Source organism: Lepidochelys olivacea (assembly GCF_965140295.1).
Source record: "Lepidochelys olivacea isolate rLepOli2 genome assembly, chromosome: 2".
Taxonomy (NCBI): Eukaryota; Metazoa; Chordata; order Testudines; family Cheloniidae; genus Lepidochelys; species Lepidochelys olivacea.
This window is the reverse complement of record NC_140412.1, coordinates 251293797-251316870: the sequence shown is the minus strand read 5'-3', so window position 1 is coordinate 251316870 and position 23074 is coordinate 251293797. Positions and strand designations below refer to the sequence as shown.

Sequence of the window (23074 nt, the reverse complement as noted above, 5' to 3'; positions counted from 1 at the left end):
CTTTTGCCCCACTGCTTCCCTTGGAAGGCTATTCCAAAACTTCATTCCTCTGATGGTTAGAAACCTTTGTCTAATTTCAAGTCTAAACTTCCCAATGACCAGTTTATATCCATTTGTTCTTGTGTCCACATTGGTACTAAGCTTAAATAATTCCTCTCCCTCTCCGGTATTTATCCCTCTGATATATTTATAGAGAGCAATCATATTTCTCCTCAACCTTCTTTTAGTTAGGCTAAAGAAGCCAAGCTCCTTGAGTCGCCTTTGATAAGACAGGTTTTCCATTCCTCGAATCATCCTAGTAGCCCTTCTCTGTACATCTGCCCTTCTCTTTCCCCCTCCCGCCCGTGAGCACTTTACGTATGTACGTATGTGTGTGTGTGTATGTATGTATGGCTAGAGAGACAGTGAAAGATTTGAGTGCTCCCATCCATGGGCTAAATCATCATAGTTCAGTGAAGTTTGTGGAGCTGTAATATTTCACACCGGCTAAGGATCTGGCCATATTCGTGGACATGGAAAGTAGGCATATATAGGTCTGCTCCAAAGCCCATTGAAGTCAAAGATGGTCTTTCTAGTACCTTCAGCAGGCATTGGATCAGGCACATATTGTACTGACTCATGTACCTGCCTGCATTTGGGGGGGGGGGGATTAAACCACCTCCAAAATATTTTGCTGTAACCTGTGAAATGGTTTTTAATACATTTATTTTGTGGGGGAGTGAATTGGGTTAATTATAGTAAAATTCTGAAGCTTTGTTTAAAGAAACTGTAGGCTCCATAGTGTTAAAAGTTTAAGAAGTCTTCAAAACTGATTGTTTTTTGGTATATTTACAGGGTGACGGGAGAATATCAGTACAGTATATAACTGAGGAGTGTCTAAAGAAACTGGATACAAAACAGCAGACAAACACTTTACTGAATATGGTCTGGAGAGATTCAGCTAGTGAAGAAGTCTTCACGCTGATGGCATCAATCTGCCACACACTAATGGTGCAACACCGAATGATGGTGCCAAAAGTCAGGCAAGTACCAATAATATGGAACTATAACTCTGGTAGGTCTAAAACTTTGACTCTGGTTTATAGTCGCATGCAAGCCTGTAATGATGATGATCTGCTTGTCTGTCAACTTTTTGGTGTTGTGCTCAATCGTGGTATTGAAATGTATAAGAATCCTGCTTTTCATGTACTTTAGGGAGAAAACTTCTTTTGTAATGCAATACTGTGCCTGTTGAGTGTGCTTCCTGCTCATTCTGGAAAGGACCACTGCATACATAAGTGTGCACTCGTCATTTATTGTTAATGCGTTCGCCAGTAAAGTTAGCATTTCACCTGTATTTCAGTCATAGGCATCTGAAGTTGGTAGAGTATTCATGATCAGGCGCGCGCGTGTGTGTGTTTGGAGGAGTGTGTGGCTTCAAATCCTAAATGTAGGTGAAAATTTGGAGCTATTAATTTTGTAGAGTCCCTTTAAAAAGATTGAAAAATACAGGTAGCTATGATGAGACTTAGCTTCCTGTATTCAAAGTAAAGATCCTGATTATATTTTTATCAAATTATTTAATTCAAATGGCACATCAGTAATATTAAATAGGGCTGTCAAGCGATTAAAAAAATTAATCCCAATTAATCTTGCGATTAACCAAATAAAAGAATACCATTTATTTAAATATTTTTGGATGTTTTCTACATTTTCAAATATATTGATTTCAATTACAACACAGAATACAAAAATAATATTTATTTTTGATTTCAAGTATTTTCACTGTAAAAAAACAAAAGAAATAGTATTTTTCAGTTCACCTAATACAAGTACTATAGTGCAATCTCTTTATCATGAAAGTTGAACTTACAAATGTGGAATTGTGTAAGAAAAACCCAAAAACCTGCAACCAAATATAAAACAATGTAAAATGTTAGAGCCTGCAAGTCCACTCAGTCATACTTAGCCAATCACTCAGACAAACAAGTTTGGTTACAATTTGCAGGAGATAATGTCACCTGAAAGTAAGAACAGGCATTCACATGGCACTGTTGTAGCCGGAGCTGCAAAATATTTACGTGCCAGATGCACTAAAGATTCATATGTCCCTTCATGCTTAAACCACCATTCCAGAGGACATTCATCCATGCTAATGACAGGCTCTGCTCGATAATGATCCAAAGCAGAGTGGACCGATGCATGTTCATTTTCATCATCTGAGTCAGATGTCACCAGCAGAAGGTTGATTTTTTTTTTTTTGGTGGTTCCGGTTCTGTAGTTTCCATATCTGAGTGTTGCTCTTTTAAGTCTTCTGAAAGCACGCTTCACACCTCATCCCTCACGGATTTTTGAATGCACTTCAGATTCTTAAACCTTGGGTCGAGTGCTATAGCTATTTTTAGAAATTTCACATTGGTACCTGCGTTTTGTCAAATCTGCTGTGAAAGTGTTCTTGAACATATTCTGGGTCATCATCCGAGACTGCTATAACATGAAATATATGGCAGAATGCAGGTAAAACACAACAGGAGACATACAGTTCTCCCCCAAGGAGTTCAGTCACAAATGTAATTAACACATTCTTTTTTTAATGAGCATCATCAGCATGGAAGCATGTCCTCTGGAATGGTGGCCGAAGAATGAAGGAGCATACGAATGTTTAGCATATCTGACACGTAAGTACCTTGCAACGCTGGCTACAAAAGTCCCATGCGAACGCTTGTTTTCACTTTCTGGTGATGTAAACAAGAAGGGGGCAGCATTATCTCCTGCAAACTTTAACCAAACTTGTTTGTCTGAGCGATTGGCTGAAATAGGATTGAGTGGACTTGTAGGCTCTAAAGTTGGACATTGTTTTATTTTTGAATGCAGGTTTTTTTTGTACATAATTCTACATTTGTAAGTTCAATTTTCATGATGGAGATTGCACTATAGTACTTGTATAAGGTGAATTGAAAAATAGTATTTATTTTGTTTTTTACAGTGCAAATATTTGTAATAAAAAATATGAAGTGAGCACTGTACACTTCGTATTCTGTGTTGTAATTGAAATCAATATATTTGAAAATGTAGAAAACATCCAAAAATATTTAATAAATTTCAATTAGTATTTTATTGTTTAACAGTGCGAATAATCGCGATTAATTTTTTTGAGTTAATCGCGTGAGTTAACTGATTAATTGACAGCCCTAATATTAAACTATTCTGGAGTAACTAGTTTTAGTTAAAAATGTGTTCATTTACTGGTAGTAAAATGAAAATCTCTAAGTATTTTTGGTATGTATTTAAACATAATCAATTCAAACTGCATTGTAAACAATGATACACCAAACTAATTAGATTCTATCTTAGCCCAGTGGTGTTTATAGCTTTTAGAGGAAGTAAGATGTCAGTGAAACTGTGATTGCTCGATTAGGGTAATTAGCTCTTTGTAGACTAATTGCATTAGGACAGGATGTGAGATCTGAAGATCATAGTAGCAGCTGAATTGGTACGCTTGTTTTATTGTTGCAGCTAGTCCATTGCCTTGGATAATAATTACTGGATTTAAATGCATCACTGCTCTGGCTTGAATTTACTGGTAAACTGTGTGGAAAAGGTGCTTAATGAATAAAGAAGTCTTATTTTGCCTTAATTGTATGAGTAAGGCATCTGTTCCTCTGAGGAACCATAGATAGAAGTTTGTAATTATTTGTGGTAATGGATTAGGTGTTGTGCATTAATATATATGTCACAGGTTTTGTAAGATGGTTCAACAACTTAGAAATGTGCAAACCTATGTTAAATCAGTTAGAGTAACAGCTGTTCCATGCTGTAATTATTTTGGAATAGTTACTGAAAAGATGAGTTTGTCTTCTACAGAATTAAATATTAGAAACATTGATTTTTCTGTTTTCTCAGGTTATTTATTAGAATAAATATATTTTAAAGGCATATTGTCAGTCTTTCACAGCTAGTTGTTTAGCTAACTTCTTATCTGTTTATAATATCTTTCATTATTAAAACTTGATTGAAGTTGAAAATCAGAGGTTCTGATGCTGGACCCATTGAAGTTAATGATAAAGCTCGCTTTGTCTTCAGTAGGTATGGGATCAGGACCTATGTTACTTTTCTCCATTTATAATGTTAGGTTACTTTTACAGAATCCTCAACATTGAAAATAGGTTAATCAGTGTAAATGTTTAGCCTGTCGCACTTTAGGTTTCTCATGTACTAGCACAGTTCTGCTATATTTCATAAGAGCATCTGACAAACAAAACAGTAAAAACTGTCATTGATATTTTTCTCAAATATTTTCATAACATTCTTTCCATTATGTTTTAAAGCCGTCAGTCCTGTAAACACTAGCAGATGTATTCAGCTTTAAGTATGAGTAGGCCCATTGGCTTCAGTGCAGTTATTCAGAGAATTAAAGTTAAGCTCACCCATGGAGGTATTTGCAGGATTGAACTCTATATTTTTATATCTCCAGAAGATAAATACAAGCTTGGTGTGTTTTTTTTATTACAGTTTTAAATGTTGCCTATAGGTTATGATCCAAAGACCATTAAAGTCCTTCCATTTGTGTTTAATAGGTTTTGGATCAAACCTGTGCTATCTGGCTGCTATGACAAATATTTGTGTGTGTGTATTGTAAGGAGATTTTGCCTATTGTTTTGAAGTATTGCATTTTGTATATTTTTCACAAGTAGTTCAAAACTTACAGGTCATTTGTTTCAACTTATGTACTATCGCTTTTTTATAGGCTATTGAGAAAAATGCTCTTCCTTGTTTTAGCATGTGTGTTACAAGTTCAGGAGTGCTGATAACTGTAGCTCTTAAGTGCCAGTTACAGATTTAGTTCCCATAACAACTTTAAACTGTAAACAAAGATTCACTTTTATAATAGTATTGTATTGTATGGCAGATTTAATGTTGCTATTAAAGCTACTCCAAAGTTTTGTCTTTTTGAGTCTGGTTTACTTAAAATACCAATTATTTTGAGTAAATAATATTTACATAATAAATTATGATTATTTTCTTGCAGAAGCCATGTTAAAATGGGAACATTGGAGGTAAACAAGAATAATGTATTCAAAATAACCTTTCATTTACAATGCATTAGATGTTCTGGGGAAAAAATTCACATTAAATTTGAAGTCTCCATTGATAAAATTAATCTGGGATCAGAATGAAAATTTTATATATTGAAAAATAGAACTCTCAAATATAAAAGTAAATCATGTCAATTAAGGCAAAGCTAGTAATGCAGGGCATTGCAAAGTGAGACAGTAAATGAAAATAATTAAATTCCACCTTTTAAAACTGAAAATATTGTTAGAACAAAAATTTAGCATAAGTTTAACTCAGATGAGTGGTAGGGAAAGAATGAATGTCTTAAGACTGTGGGGTTTTAAAAAAGCTTTTTAAAAATGTACAGTTTATTTCCTTTATAATAGAAAAATCTTACCTTACAATGTGTACATACTACATAACTCACTGGAAAGGTAATTCCTTTGCTTTCTATGGATCTTCAATGCAGCTGGAGAGATGCATTGGTTGCAAAGTATTCTAGAAACATAAGGATTGTCATGCTGGATCACACCATGGTTAAATCTAGTCAGATATCCTGTCCAACTGTGGTCAATACCAGGTACCTCAGGGGAAAGATACAAGAATCTGTGTACTAGATAGTTATGTGTGTGGGGAATGTTGCTTCCTAACATCAAAAAGAAAAGGAGTACTTGTGGCACCTTAGAGACGAACCAATTTATTTGAGCATAAGCTTTCGTGAGCTACAGCTCACTTCATCGGATGCATCTGATTCCTAACATCAAATAGACAATGGTTGTCTTCTGCCCTGAACCCATGAGGGTATATGTCCCTATTTTTCAGTCAGTCTTAACATAACTGTGGATAGTCTCATTGTCCAGAAAAATGTCTACTCTTTCTTTGACTGTTGCTAAACTCTTGATCACATTGATACTTGCTACTGTGAGTTCAATTTAATTTTACATGTTAAAAAATATTTCCTGTTATAAATTTTACATTTTGGCTGGTCAGAATCACTGAATAATCCCTTTGTTCTGTAGTATGAGAGATGTTAAATAGGAATTTCTCTATTCCTTCCCCCCACACCATATCCATGTCCCTTTTATTCCTCTCTTCTTTAAACAATCCTAAACTTTTCAGTCTCTTCTTATGCAGAAGCCTTCCCATGTATCATTCTCTAATAATCGTAATAATTTTAGTTGCCTATTTCTGGGCCCCATTTATTTCTGCTTTGTCTCTTTTTAAGATGGCATGATCTGAACTGAACTTCACATAGCAGCAACTGAGAAGTAAAATATGATTTACTGCTTTCATTCTCCTTCTTAATCATATATATAAGAGAGAGAACTGTAGCTTTTGAAGGTTAAGTCGTCACTTATACTTTACCCACTATCCATTACCTTTATGATAGTTGCTTTTGTATAGTACATCTATTTAGGTGCAAATTAATTTATTTTTTCTATTTTACCTAGTATTAGAAACTGATAAAATGTACTTAAATACAACATATCCTATTCTACAGTAATTAATTAGCATGTAAATACGTTCATGCGGAGATCAAGGAAGAAGGAGGTACGCCTCGGGGCCCTATTTCACCCCAGGGTGTTCACTACTTCCCACCACCCAACACAGATGTAATGAGGTTAAGTGGTGTCCGTATAAAATAAGTAAGAACTATTAATTATTCCTCAAGGAAAGCTTTTAATGATTTTCTACTATAATAACAGCATAAACAAAACAAGAAAAGAAAAACCAAAGACCAACACTGAATAAGAATTAATACAAAAGGCAGATTATACTGAAGACAAGCACAAGTACAAGTAATATTGTGGACCATTTGCGAGTTCCTGAACAGTGACTCTACATATGCTGGTCCTGGCACGTTATAATAAAAGCCCAAAAGACAAGCATAGGTAAAACAATTATTCACCAGCCCTATATTCCTGGTGTTTTTAAAGGCAACATAAAGCTGATGAACGACAGCGCTACATGCATTTGCTAGGACTACGTAAAAGACCAGCAATAACACATGCAAAGCTATTATGCATCAGCCATCTACTATTGATTTTATACTATGGTATCGATACGACTATGATCAATTCAGCTTGAGCGACCAGACTTTTTTACTCCATAGACTTACCCTGCATTTGTCCGAAAAATACGTTACCCTTCAGTCGGCCGTTTTCCGCACTGACCAGACAGACAGTCGAGAAGTGCACGTCCCTTCGGTTCAGGGGGTATGGGTCAGGTACCACCGACGACACACACACACTTTTGTGTCTTCTCCTTTTTATCTGGTCTCACGGCCATGTTTTAGAACAGACAAACCAATCAGGGTGGGCCACATTGTTTATGTGGTTGCCATCGTATAATTGATGCATAATTAATTTTCGGCCTATCTATTTTCTGTAGCCAACCAGATTTTGAATGTGGGTAATTTTGGATTGATAAGTACATAGGAGTCAGCATAAATCGCTATCTGATCGCCTCGTTTCCTGACCACAAGTCACGAGTATAAGCGTTATTTTTTGCAAGGCTTGCATTTTGCAGAATATGGAAGTTTGAGGCCTAACATTTGAAATACTTCTGTTTTGTTCAAGCTTGACATGACAGTTGTTCAGTTTATTCACAGTTCATATATTCTGCATTAACATAGGTGCATTACAGAATCATGTAGTTGAACAGGTCCCTCCGAGGAATTTACTATCTAAATTGGGTAGATGTGAACAAGCCCAATTAAAGGAAGAAACATAAATGTTGGAAGACATAGTCATAGTCAATCAATGTTGGGAAACCAAATGAGATACAGGGTGAAATACTGACTCTATCAGAGTCAGAGAGAGGTATGCCATTGACTTCAGTGGGTCCAGGGTTTCATCCATTGAGTGTTAAGTTTATATGTAACTTGATAATTTCCTTTATTGGATGTTATAAGAAGACCTGACAAGATAACTGAGTCATACACAGCACACACCTGTAACTGCTGATCTAGGAGGGATTTTGAAGGCTCTTTGTTGTAAATGTTGCATGCTCAATGACTTATTTAGGCCATTTATGCAGGTACTTTACTTTTAAGCGTCTGAGTCATGTCACTGATTTCAAAAATAGTCTGGTTGCTACACAAAATGCTTAAAATTAAGCACTTGTGTAATATTTTCAGGATCAGGGCCTTATTGATTAGCAGCCTTCTGGCTGTTTTGTGTAGGGCAATTGCTAATTTAAGTAAAACTGCTTCATAATAACAATACATTACTACTGTTTGACTTTCAAAACACTGCTAATCTTCTCACATGGGCAGATGAGTTGGAAAACTGACATTGTAGTGTAATGTTAGCAGTCTGCTTTCACGTGTAAAGGGAAGTTATTTAGTATTTCCACATGGCTACCTTTGTATATCTTTCTGGGAGCTTTCTTATTTTAACAGGCACATTTTGGATTTATTTCTTGTATTTGCTGTTATGTTTTTTCTATGAGTTAGCACTATTGCATTTATTTTTTTAAAAACCTTTTTACCTTATCCGCATTATGCCATTTTGTTGTTATATATATTCAGAAAAAAAGATAGAAACACAAAGCAGTTTTCATTTGCAGTTTTATGCCAGAGGAGTTGTATGGCTCATTTAATGGTACTCACATATGCTATTTTCTACCTGTGACACCTGGCAGTTCGTAGGAAGTGTCAAAATACACTGCTCCTGCAATAGTGACCTTTACTAGACTGTATGAGCTTGTCTCATTCTATTGTATTCTCTTCATTAACTTAAATGGTCTCAGTGGGAAACTGGGCTCAATTTATGACCTAGACTGAAAATCTTGCCTTTAACTAATTAACTTATAGTGGTGCCTCAGCTAAATAAAGCTTAATGGGTCATTTAATTTATCCAATTGCACAGAAGGAATTTGACACTTTTTTAAAACCAAGGGTGCCCAAAAATACCTTTTTAATAAATACATATAAATCATGTGCCCTTTGTGAACAATTAGATACCTGCAGAGAGAAACTGCAGGGTTCCCTGTAAATGATCATTATGTACTTAGATATAGCAGTAGAGATCATTTGATTTAACATGTTGAAAATAGATATAGCAAAAGTCATTGCATTAGATTTAACTCCTAAGTGCTAAATTATGAGAACATTAGTTGTACCTAAGGTTGAGTTGGTTGATTTTTTGCACTTGAAGCAGGGATTCAATCTCTTTATTATATAGAAAATACCACATCTCCTCCTAAAAGTTACAGCACTCACTTTGAATATAATATGAATTTTCTGAAAATATACCAATGCATCTGTTAGTCAGTCTGTTAGTTATCCCTTTTAGAAAAAAATTTAATTAAAAGATTTTGTATACCTTCCCTGTCTCCCCCTCCCCCACTCACCCAATGCGCGCACACGCACAATAATCTCAGTAATGGAACAGATAACAGAGAGAGGGATTTTGAAGAACAGAACAGGAGGCAAGAGAAGACTTGGGTGTTAACTTGCGGTTGCTTTGCACTGTTCCAGAGTGGCATAAATCAGCCAGGGAGTGAATCCAACTATAGAAGTTAAAATAAAAGATTTAATATTGATGTATTATACCATTAGAATTGGTAATATTCTTTGATTTTATTGTTTTAGTGTTCATGTACATTTAATTTAAAAAAATGATGGGGGCAGAGTTAAGGTGGTTTAAATTCCCTAACTGTTCATTTTCATATCCGAATTACTTGGATTTCTTTTAAATTTACCTGTAACTCTGAATTTACTGGATTTGTAGCGTTTGGTTTGGAGGATAATTACAACATCACTGAAATGTATTTTACCTGAATGATATGTACATTTAACCTTAACTCAATTTTGATGTGTTTTTGTCCAGGAATAGTGACTTCAAGATTACATTAAACACAGACTGAACAAGAACAACTAGAGTGTGTTATGTCTCTCTTTAGCTCTTAAATTTTTCCGTGACCGATAATGTACACCAGGAAAGACCAGAAGAATTTAAAAGAACAGCTATTTTTGGAAACCTTTACAAAGAACAGAATTCTTGAAAGCCTTATTTGCATTTGTTATTTACCTTAAATAAAATTATTGCCTTCTACTTTGAGAGCAGGTTTCAGCACTAATTACATACGTTTTATGGCCGCTCCTTTGGTTACAATGGATGACGCTTCATTGGAGTCACACAAAAGTAAAACTGTTGTAACATGGTGAATCAAGCCTTGTTTATTGGGCTAACGGCTGTTTTGTGGTAATGGCTAAGAATCCAAAGCATAGAATATCAATATTTCACAAGTGCAGGACATATCTGTAAAATATAATGAGTGATACAGTAAAATCTTCAGTCCTATCTATGTTAAGTTAGAAGGGCTGGTTTTCAGAGGTTCTCAACATCTGCAGCTCTCTGTTGATCAGTTGGAGCTATGGTTGCTTACCACTTTAGAATTCAGACCATAATATTTACCAGTTGCTCCAGTTGAACCTGTGAATCATTTGGGTGAAGTTTTCAGAGTTCTGAAAGATGGATAAAACTGAGGCAACTGTTGTTATTCTAAGCTCTTAAAGTTTTCCTATTTTTTATAAATACTACTGAACATTGCCAGAACAAATGAAAAAGCGAATTACATTACGATAGGAAGTCCAGTATCCATGATGTTTGTTCATTTCAACTAAAACTAGTACATAATTTCCTGGGATGATTGTAAAATTAACAGGTTTTTACTTGGATGTCCTAGGAGACCTAAAGGCACTCTGCCAAATAGCTTTTCTTTTTGAAGCTGAGGCCAGGAACTGAAGGTCATTGCACAAATTCCTCTGCTTTGAAACCAAGACATTCAAGTTAATGTCATTTTAGATATTTCAGTGTTAAAAGAGAAAATACCTGTTCTTTATTTAAATAATTTAATAAGTCTCCAGTGACTAATAATGCATAATTTCCCCTCAAATATCAGAATAATATGAATCTGGAAGAAAGTAAAATTATTGAGTCCCAATATGAGTGGATAAAAATAAATGATTTTAAAAAAATCTAATTTTTTTGAAATTTTAATCTAATTTTTATATAAATTAGATGTTTAAAAAATTAAATATATATATTTTAATAATTAAATTTGAAATTGACCACCTATGTTAAAACTAGGGTTGTCAAGCAATTAAAAAAATTAATCGCGATTAGTCGTACTGTTAAACAATAATAGAATACCATTTATTTAAATATTTTTGGATGTATTACAACACAGAATACAAAGTGCACGGTGTCCACTTTATATTTATTTTTATTACAAATATTTGCACTGTAAAAAACAAAAGAAATAGTATTTTTCAATTCACCTTGTACAAGTACTGTAATGCGATCTTTTTATCATGGAAGTTGAACTTACAAATGTATTATGTACAGAAAATAACTGTATTCAAAAATGAAAACAATGTAAATCTTTACAGCCTCCAAGTCCACTCTGTCCTACTTGTTGTTCAGCCAATCGCTCAAACAAGTTTGTTTATAACTGCAGGAGATAATGCTGCCCTCTTCTTGTTTACAGTGCCACCTGAAAGTGAGAATAAGCGTTCGCATGGCACTGTTGTAGATGGCATCGCAAGATATTTACATGCAAGGTGTGCTAAAGATTCATATATCCTTTCATGCTTCAACCACCCTTCCAGAGGACGTGAGTCCATGCTGATGATGGGTTCTGCTCAATAATGATCCAAAGCAGAGTGGACCAACGCATATTCGTTTTAATCATCTGACTCAGATGCCACCAGCAGACCGTTGATTTTCTTTTTTGGTGGCTCGGGTTCTGTAGTTTCTGCATTGGTGTGTTGCTCTTTTAAGACTTCTGAAAGCATGCTCCACACCTCGTCCCCCATTTTGGAAGGCACTTTAGATTCTTAAACCTTGGGTCAAGTGCTGTAGTTATCTTTAGAAATCTCTCATTGGTACCTTCTTTGCGTTTTGTCAAATCTGCAGTAAAAATGTTCTTAAAATGAACAACATGTGCTGGGTCATCATAGAAGACTGCTATAACATGAAATATATGTCCGAATGTGGATAAAACAGAATAGGAGACATACCATTCTCCCCCAAGGAGTTCAGTCACAAATTTAATTAGCACATTTTTTTAATGAGCATCATCAGCATGGAAGCATGTCCTCTGGAATGGTGGCCAAAGCATGAAAGGGCATATGAATGTTTAGCATATCTGGTACGTAAACACCTTGCAGTGCTGGCTACAAAAGTGTCATATGAAGGCCTGGTCTCACCTTCTGGTGACACTGTAAATAAGAAGCAGGCAGCATTATCTCCTGTAAATGTAAACGTACTTGTTCATCTTAGTGATTGGTTGAACAAGAAGTAGGGCGAAGTAGACTTTCAGCTCTAAAGTTTTACACTGTTTTGTTTTTGAGTTCAGTTATGTAAAAAAAAAAAAATCTACATTTGTAAGTTGCACTTTCAGAATAAAGAGACTACTATGGTACTTGTATGAGGTGAATTGAAAAATACTATTTTGTTTACATTATTTTTATTTCAAATATTTGCACTGTAAAAATGACAGTGAGCACTATATACTTTGTATTCTGTGTTGTAATTGAAATCAATATATTTGAAAATGTAGTAAAACATCCAAAAATATTTAATACATTTCAGTTGGTATTCTATTGCTTACCAGTGTGATTAAAACTGCGATTAATTGCGATTAATTTTTTTGTTAATCGTGAGAGTTAACTGTGATTAATCGACAGCCCTAGTTAAAATGTAAATCTACTATAACCTACTAAAATAATTTAAATTAAAAATGTGCTGTCAATGACCCCTCCTCAAATTTAAATGAGTTAAAGGATCGTGCTTTTTAAATTTATACAGAATTGGGGGAAAACATCTAACTTTTGAGGTCAACTCAAGCTTTTTAAATATGCCACAATGTCATGTATTATATTAAGTATCTGTCTGTTGTTGTCCGGCAACGCCAGAAGGAGGACAGGAGACAGTGGGTGTATTTTAATTAGGCTGCAACTGTATTCCTAAATGTCTGTAAGTACCTGGTAGATAAGTGTCCAGTGCAGGTAATTCCATAATTGTTTACATATACCTGGAGAGGCTGCTGCCAGCCCTCTGCCTTTACCATTCCTGGTCCCCAGCCATCCTGCTGCTGGGACCCCCCCTTGAATGAGGACTAAGTTGTGGGTTGGCTCCCTGCCATAGGAGCCACGAACACCGTTTCTGCTCCTTTAAAGAACAGCTCCCTTATCCTTTACTAATCCATTTAATGAGATCACTGTATCACTTCCCTCCGGAGTACCTATACTGGGACACTGGCCACAAGGAGGCACCAGCAATTAGTTTGGAGTTTAAAAAGCAGAAAAGCTTATTTTCCCATTCCAATCTATGAATAAAAAACAGGTGAGAAAGAATCAGACCTATTAATTCTAGAAACTTGAAGGACATGGGGCCAAATTTCAAATATATTTAAGCACCTAAAGAGGCAGACAGTAGTAGGATTTTTCAAAAGCACTTAAGCAGATTTGGCTCCTAACTCCCATTGATTTCAGTTCCCATTGATTTCGGATACCTAAGCTGCTTAGACGCTTTTGAAAATCCACTAGGCACCTCTCTACATCTTTAGGCACCGAAATAGATTTGAAAAGCTGGCCCAGGGTGACCAAAACCAATGTGTCAATTCATTAACTACAGATAATACTTCCTTTGTGTAATAAATCAGTTAATTTTAAATGCAAAACATGTTTAATTTATGTTCCCTTCTGTATCTAGTGGAGTTAAGGTAGTTTTATTTAACTAACAAATAGCCATATTAAAAGGGCGGTGCTGTACAATTTATTGAATTCCAGTGTCCACCCAAACACATCTTGACACAAATCATGAGTACAAAACTATCATGTAGTAAATAAGAAATGCCATTCACCAGTTTCTAACATAACATAAAAATATGTAAAAAGTATGTTAAGTTATATGATTACTTAAATCAAAAAGAAGTACCAAATCGAATGACTATCTTTAAATATAGCCAAATAAAGATAATGGATTTCAACAAGGCAGACTTTAGCAAACTCAATTCCATAGGAAACAAGTCTAAGAGAAAAAAGTTGGTAATTTTTTTAGAGAGACATTATTAAGGGCACAAGAGCAAACTGTCTAAGTGCATAGGAAAGATGGGTAAGAGGGAAGGTAGGTAGGTAAAAGACAACCCTGGCTTAACTAGGAGATCTTCCTTGACCTGAAACTCAGAAAATAGTCATACAAAAAGTGAAAATGAGGTCAAATTATGAAAGATAAATATGAAAAAACAACACAAGCATGTAGGACCAAAATGTAGAAAGGCCAAGACCAGATTAAACTAGTTAGGGACATAAAGGATGGTAAGAAAACATTTTACAAATATGCTAGACAAAAGAGGAAGACCAAGGACAGGGTAGGCCCTTTAGTCAGTGACGAGAGAGAGACAATATGAGAAAACGCAGCAATGACTGAAGCGTTAAATGCCTTTTTTTCCTGCCAGTTTTCACCAAATATTTTTTTAGTAGTGATTAGATGACTAACATAGTGAACATCAGTGTAAATGGGATAGCATCTGAGGATAAAACAGGAAAAGAACAAGTTAAGAATTACTTAGTCAAGTTAGATGTCCTCAAGTCTGCCAGGCCTGATAAAATACATCCTAGAATAGTTAAGGGACAGGCTGAAGAGATTTCTGACCCACTAGCGATAATCTTTGAGAAATCATGGAGGATGGGAGAGATCCCAGAGAACTGTCAAAGGGCAGTATAGTACCTATCTATAAAAATGAGAATAAGGACAACCCAGGGAATTATAGGCTGGCTAGCTTCTCTTTGGTGCTCAGAAAGATAATAGAGCAAATAATCAGTTTGTAAGCACCTAGAAGACAATATGGTAATAAGTAATAGTCAACATGAATGTGTCAAGAACAAATAATGTCAAACCAACTTAATATCCTTTGAGAGGATAACAAGCCTTGTGACTAGGGGAAAGCAATAGATGTGATATCTCTACTTTAGAAAGGCTTTTGATAGTGTCTCCTATGATGATTCATCAACAAACTAGAGAAATGTAGCATAGATGAATCTACTGTAAGGTTGGATGCACAACTGGTTGGAAAAGCATACTCAAAAAGTAGTTATCCATGGTTCACAATTAAGCTGGAGGGGCGTATCGAGTGGGGTCCCATAGGGATCATTCCTGCGACCTATTCTATTCGGTGTCTTCATAAATGATTTGGATAATGGCAGAGAGAGAACACTTATAAAGTTTGCAGATGCTCCCAAGCTGGGAAGGGTTACAAGTGCTTTGGAGGACAGGATTAGAATTCAAAATGATCTTGAGAAACTGGACAAATGGTCTGAAGTAAATAAGATGAAATTCAATAAGGACAAAGGCAAAGTAGTACTCTTAAGAAGGAATAATCAATTGCACAAATACAAAAAGGGAAAATGACTGCCTAGGAAGGAGTACTGCAGAAAAGGATCTGGGGATTAAAGTGGATCACAATTTAAATATGAGTCAACAAAGAGTAAGTGGACACAGGTCAGACATCAAGAATTATAACATTCAAAAACCAGGCGGAGAACACTTCAATCTCCCTTGACACTCAATTACAGACCTAAAAGTGGCAATTCTTCAACAAAAAAAACTTCAAAAACAGACTACAACGAGAAACTGCAGAACTGGAATTAATTTGCAAACTGGACACCATCAAATTAGGCTTGAATAAAGACTGGGAGTGGATGGGTCATTACACAAACTAAAAACTATTTCCCCATGCTAATTTTCCCCCCTACTGTTACTCACACCTTCTTGTCAACTGTTTGAAATGCGCCATCCTGATTATCACTACAAAAGTTTTTTTTCTCCTGCTGATAATAGCCCACCTTAATCGATTTGTCTCATTAGAGTTGGTATGGCAACCCCCATCTTTTCATGTTCTCTGTGTATATATATATCTATCTATATCTATATATATCTTCCTACTGTATTTTCCAGTCCATGCATCTGATGAAGTGGGTTTTAGCCCAGGAAAGCTTATGCCCAAATAAATTTGTTAGTCTCCAAGGTGCCAAAAGTACTCCTCGTCCCTCCTGTCAGAGGGGGGGTGCAATGCAATGAAGTTTGAGAACCCCTGAGTTAGACAAACACCTGTGAGGAAATGGTCTAGATAATACTTGACTAAGTATTAGTCCCCAGTGCAGGGGACTAGACTAGATGACCTATTGAAGTCTGTTACAGTCCTACATTCTATGACTCTGTGTTTGATTGCAGATCAGCATGTTTAATGGTTATACCAACCAAAGAGAATGAATCTATGAAAATAACTACAAAGTACAAAAGTACAAAATAACTACAAAAGTACAAATGCAAAACAAGGTTTAAAAATTAACTATTTAAATCAAGGTTTCCTGCTTGCTGATTTAACTCATGATTAAAATCCATATTTGAACACAAGGGGCTCCTTGCATTCCTTCATCTCTCCCCCCCTCCAGCTCCTTGTGTTCCACCTTCCCATTCCATTCTATTTCAAGGACTCCCTGCAACCCCCCTTCTTTTAGTTTTTTGTATTTTCACCAAAATCAATAGGATTTTGCTCATTGATGCCTAAAACAGTCCCTGAAATTTCACAGTTCTCATATTACAGATAGACCTGGGTTTTAACCATAAAATCCCCTTACCACCCACACAGAAAATTGTCTCACCTGGGTTTGGAGGTGCTTTAAATCAGGCTAGCTGGCTATGGATTGTGGTGGGTGGGTTAGAACCTGGACTCCATTTTAACTTGGACTCGACCCTGCCAAGTACAGTAAAAGCTTTTTAGTCTGGAATGTTGGGGCAATGGGGCAGTGCTGGTAAGTGAAAAATTCTGTTTTACTAAGAGGAAGAGAGTTTGGGTGCAAGGCTGGGGGTTGGAGCACGGGAGGGGTTTCAGGGTGCCAGATTCAGGGGGCGCTCACCTTGGGTGGCTCCTGGCAAGCAGTAGATCTGTCAATTCTGTTCCTAGGCAGAGGCGTGGCTAGGCAGCTCTGCCCCTGCCCTGCCCCACCCCGAGCACTCGCTCCGCACCTCCCATTAGCTGGGAACTGTGGCCAGTGGGAGCTGCGGGGGCGGTACCTGCGTGTGGGGGCAGTGCGCAGAACTGCATAGCCTCGCCTCCACCTAGGAACAGAAGGGACAGGTTGCGTTTGCGGGGAGCCGCCCAAGGTGAGCGCCCCACAGATCCAGCACCCCAAAACCCTTCTTGTGCCCCAACCCTCTGCCCCAATCCCCCCTCCTGCACTCAAAATCTCTCCCAGAGCCTGCATCACACACCCCCTCCTGCACTCTGAACCCCTTGTGGCTTTTCCTCCGCCTAGGAGCAGCAGGACATGTTGCCAGGTACGGAGCCTGTTGGCCCCGCGGAACCAGACTATAAATTGGACTTTCTCTGAAGTTTAGGAATGCTGGTTTATAGATCATTTCCAGATCTACCAATTCAATACAATGATGTAACCAGGTACCACAGCCCAGGACCTCTACAACTCAAGGCTTAATATTTGGATGGGTATTGAATGTGGAGTGCTCATGTTAGGTAGTGGTCCACTCCATCCTCAGACAAAGCAGGAAAGATTCTATCAGGAGCTGCTATTCAGCCAAATAGAAATGTTTCTCTTCTGGGGCACAACAGCACCAGTTTTCTCCAGAGTCTACTGGGATTCCTGTTTATTCTAGATTACCTACTCACCCTTAAGAACTTGGGCACCTCTGCCAGTTCTTTACAGGTCCACCTCACAGCCATCAGTGCCTTTCGTTCTCCAGTTGAGGCTCATACTGTCAGTACCTATGCAACAATAAGTAGATTCCTGAAGGGATTCATTAGAACTTCCCCACCAGTGTTGAGACCAACATTAAAATGGGACCTCACTCTCTCTCATCCTTTCAGTTCTCAACACCTCCTTTCAAACAGCCACCTGTTCTGTGTCCCATTTTTCAATGAAAGTTGCCATCTGAGTCCGCATCACATCAGCCAAAAGGGCGAGCAAGCTGGGAGCACTTACGACAGATCAGTCAAATACCATTTTTCATAAAAAGGTCTCTCTTTGCCTCGAACCAGTATTCATCCCTAAAGTAATTTCGAATCAAACCATCCACTTACTGGTATCTTTTCCGAAACTGTATTCTTCTGATGAAGAGAGAAGACTTAACATAAGAACGGCCATACTGGGTCAAACCAAAGGGCCATCTTGCCCAGTATCCTGTCTTCCGACAGTGGCCAATGCCCAGAGGGAATGACAGGTAATCATCAAGTGATCCATTCCCTGTGGCTCATTCCCAGCTTCTGGCAAACAGAGGCTAGGGACACCATTCCTGCACATCCTAACTAATAGCCATTGATGGACCTATCGTCCATGAATTTACCTAGTTCTTTTTTGAACCCTGTTATAGTCTTGGCTTTCACAACATCCTCTGGCAAAGATTTCCGCAGGTGGACTGTGTGTTGTGTGAAGAAATACTTCCTTTTGTTTGTTTTAAACCATCTGCCTATTAATTTCATTTGGTGACCCCTAATTCTTGTGTTAGGAGGAGTAAATAACACTTCCTTATTTAGTTTCTCCACACCAGTCATGATTTTATAGATCTCCATCATATCCCTCCGTAGCCGTCTATTTTTCAAGCTGAAAAGTCCCAGTCTTATTAATTGCTGCTTATACGGCAGCCGTTCCATACCCCTAATAATTTTTGTTGCCCTTTTCTGAACCTTTTCCAATTCCAATATATCCTTTTTGAGATGGGGTGACCACATCTGCATGCAGTATTCAAGATGTGGGTGTACCATGGATTTATATAGCGACAATATGATATTTTCTGTCGTCTTATCTATCCCTTTCTTAATAATTCCCAACATTGTTTGCTTTTTTGAGTGCTGCTGCACATTGAGTGGACGTTCTCAGAAAACTAGCAATGACACCAAGATCTACAATGACACCAAGATCTCTTTCTTGAGTGGTAACAGCTAATTTAGACCCCATCATTTTATATTTATAGTTAGGATTATGTTTTCCAAAGTGCATTACTTTGCATTATCAACATTAAATTTCATCTGCCATTTTGTTGCCCAGTCACCCAGTTTTGAGAGATCCTTTTGTAACTCTTCACAGTCTGCCTGGGACATAACAATCTTGAGTAGTTTTGTATCATCTGCAAATTTTGCCAACTCAGTGTTTACATCTGTTTCCAGATCATTTATGAATTAATCCCAGTACAGACCCCTGGGGGACACCGCTATTTATCTCTCTCCATTCTGAAAAGTGACCATTTATTCCTACCCTTTGTTTCCTATCTTTTAACGAGTTACCAGTCCATGAGAGGACCTTTCCTCTTATCCCCGACAGCTTACTTTGCTTAAGAGCCTTTGGTGAGGAACCTTGTCAATCCTCATCAAAGGCTCAATCTGATAATCTAAGTCCACTATATCCACTGGATTCTCCCTTGTCCACATGCTTGTTGACCCCCTCAAAGAATTCTAGCATATTGATGAGGCATAATTTCTCTTTACAAAAATTATGTTGATTTTTCTCCAACAAATTACTCCCTATACATGTCTCTACAGAGAATGAAAGCAATTAGAAAGATACCTAGACAAGTGGTTTTAAATCTTTTTTCATTTGCGGACCCTTACAAATTTTTTGAATGGAGGTACAGACCCCTTTGGAAATATTTGACATGGTCTGTGTACCCCTAGGATCTGCAGATTACTGGTTGTAAACCACTGACTTAGACTATTTGTTGTCCTGGCAGAGCAATCAACGGGTCAACCACTGTCTGCACAGAGACTCTCTAAGTGAATGTCAGGCTGCATTATTCTTCTCTACCATCTAGCACGTATTTTTCCTCCTCTCACACTCTCCCCCGACAGAGGTGAAAGCCCATTCCACCAGAGTGTAAGCAACCTCTGCGGCATCTCTGCAAGATGAACCATTGCTAGATATATGTAGAGTGACTACCAGGATTTCCATCCCCACCTTTACAAAACATTGTGCATTGGTGCAGATGACTTTTACAGATGCAAGAAAACTACAGGCCTGTGGGAGTGGCAGTATTACAGACTTCCATACCATCTGGATCCTCGCACCCCCTCCTGATTGACTGCTGCTAACTAATCTCCCACATGTAGAATTCACATAGGGATCATCAATTGAAGAAGAAATGGTGATTACTTACCTGTAACTGGAGATTCTTCAAAGGATGATACTTTTAATCTGTGAAAGGGCACGCCAAGTTTTAATTACATCTGTAAAATACTTGAGGGCCATTTTCTGCCTTTAAATGTATATGCACTGGCGGATGCAACTCTTCTTAAATTAAAAGAATACTTGTATATCTGAGAACAAACGTTGTCCCTTGGATTTAATTGTTATGCTAGATTCTAAAAAAGGAATGTATTTAATTCCATAACTTGCACCTGAACACACACACACATAAGTGTACTAGATTTTTTAAACTAATTATTATTTTTGTGGAGATTAGCTATTCATAAGACGTTTTAATCTATTTTCAGATAAAAATTTTGTACTTTAAAACAATCTATATCAATTTTGCTTTGCTAATTAAGATTAATTAAGCCACACAGAGTGACCTGTCAGTTTCCCACCTCACCATTATAATGTTATTCATAAAGTAACTCAGAGGTTTGAAGTGTGTAATGTTTGTTTAATGTGTGCCTCATTCCTTTGTACAAATTTGGGCCTCAGTACTGCAATGTGATGCAGGTTTTAATGCAGGGTCTACCTGTGCACTTCTCATTGCAGAATTGCTGGATTTTACCTTATGGCATTATTACTCCCTTTCTTTAACAGTTAAAAATCTTTGTAATGTTTATATATATATATTACAATTACCTTAATTTATATTTCTTTGTACATCACTTTGGGGAATGCTTGATTTGAAAGGCATGATAGAAATATTGTGGTTTTCTTGTGCAACAACCTTCATTTGCTTCAGTAATATATTTGCTTTTTCTCTTTTAGGCTTCTTTACAGTTTAGCATTTAATGCCAGATTCCTGAGGCATCTTTGGTATCTAATCTCTTCAATGACTACACGAATGATTACAGGGTATGTATTATATCATTTCTATAATTGAGCTCTTTTCATAATATAGCATGTCTTATGAAAAGGAAAAGAGAATTAATGGTATGGTGGACAAATATGATGGAAGGAAAAACAAACCAAAAACCAAACAAAACCCTAAAGTTTTCACTTAGTTCTTACTCAGTCAAAACTTCAATTGACTTCAATTGACTTAGTCTTTATTTAGAATAAAAATAAAAATGGCTTTATTATTTTAAAAATATTGATGATGACATTTGAAGTTTTGTTGTTGTTATGCCAGTTCCCGTGATCAAACATTAAAAGTACTTTCTAGACAAATTGAAGCAGGAATCTAAGAAGAGCTCTGCCCCATATGTGGGTTCTTCTCAACCTGAGGAATGTCAGACTAGTCTAGAGGCCAGATACACAGGATAGAGATAGTGAGCAGTGGAGAACAGTATATCCCTGGATCCACACCCTAACTCCCTTTGTAGATGTGCTCCTGTGATTATAGGTAAAATGGCAGATGGCTCATTAGCAGCCATTTGCCTTCCTGCTCTTCCCCCACAATGTTCCTTGATGCCACCAGGTTTTAGGAGCAGTTTATGTGTGTGCAGGTTGTTATCAACACTGGTTATATTTAAAAAGTTGTTTAAACACCCATAACGGTGTTCTAAGTTTATGTTCTAATTTTGTGCAATAGAATATTTTTCATAATGGCAATGCAAGTATACTAAAAGAAACAATTTTAAATAAATTGGAAAAATATAACTACACTTCAGGGTTTACATTATTATGTATGATAACTGAAGAGGAGTCTAAACCAGTCAGAATGCAGCAAATCTATGCAGTTATTAATGCATAAATGTGTAATTCGTGCCCTAGTTACATAATTCTCTGATAAGGGCTGTGTGGCTTGTTTTTCAATACTGGTACAGTATTTATAATCCCATAATCTGGTTGACAGCTATTTTCCAGAGTGCAGAGATTTATAGCATCATTGCACAAATGTTTATCAATATCCATACTTTCTTCTTCTAGTGATTGTACATGTGCATTCTGCTTTTTGCGTGCACAGGTGCTGGAAATTTTTCCCCTCAGTGGTACCCATCAGGATGGCTCAAGCACCCTCTGCTGCCATGCGCCGCTGCTGTCGGTATAAAGAGCCAACTGACCCCAAATTCCCTCAGTTCTTTCTTACTGCCCATAGTGACCTCTGGTTCTGTTCTTCTTGCATTTGCAAATTCTCTCAGTGAACTGTGTTCTCTTGTATTATAAATAGTTAGTGTGATAAAGATTATTAGTATTTAGTTAGATTTTTAACTAACAATTCCTCTTTAACAATTCCTGGTGCGCCTTATAGTCATATTTTCTAAGCATGTAATTGCTTTATTTCAGTTCGTATCAGTTTCCAATTGCAGTGTAGTACTTATATTCAAAATATTTCATTATTCTGTGCTACCAGTCCTTTCTCCAGAGTCATGCTGCATGCTGGTGTATCTTTTATGCCTATTCTCAAGATGCATTTAATTACCATAAAACATAAGAGGACTCTTCATATAGGGTCATAGTAGTTAGAGGTGGAAAAGACCTTTTAGGCTATCAGGTTTATCTCATGGATGAAGGATGGTATTGTGGCTAAGGCCCAAGACTGGGGTGTTAAAGATCTGAATTCTGTTTCCAGCTGTAACAGTCTTTTTGTGTGGTAGCGTGCAAGTCACTTAATCTCTTTTTCCCTCTGTTCTTCATTTCTAAACCAGAAATAAGACACAATTCTAAAATAGAGATAACACAGGGGTGTGGTAATTGTATTTGTTAAGCACTCAGATACAAAACGGTGACAGCCTATAAATAATCATTCCATCTTGCTCAGGCAGGATATAGTTTCCAACAGAGGGCATATAAGATGTTAAACTAAGACTAAGCTTTATTAGCTTGTGTGCCTCATCCAGTGCACTAAATGCCCCAGTACCAATTATGTGGGTGAATCACTGT

General features: G+C 37.0%; 1 protein-coding gene across 1 annotated transcript in view; it reads left to right on the top strand.

Annotated features, from left to right (window-relative positions):
• UBE3C (ubiquitin protein ligase E3C) overlaps positions 1-23074 on the top strand; it is a 168544-nt gene that overhangs the window by 48711 nt on the left and 96759 nt on the right. Inside the window, exons 10-11 of the mRNA XM_084621594.1 lie at positions 835-1022; positions 21017-21103. Coding sequence (XP_084477720.1) covers positions 835-1022; positions 21017-21103 — 275 coding nt within the window. The remainder of the gene's footprint in view (positions 1-834; positions 1023-21016; positions 21104-23074) is intronic.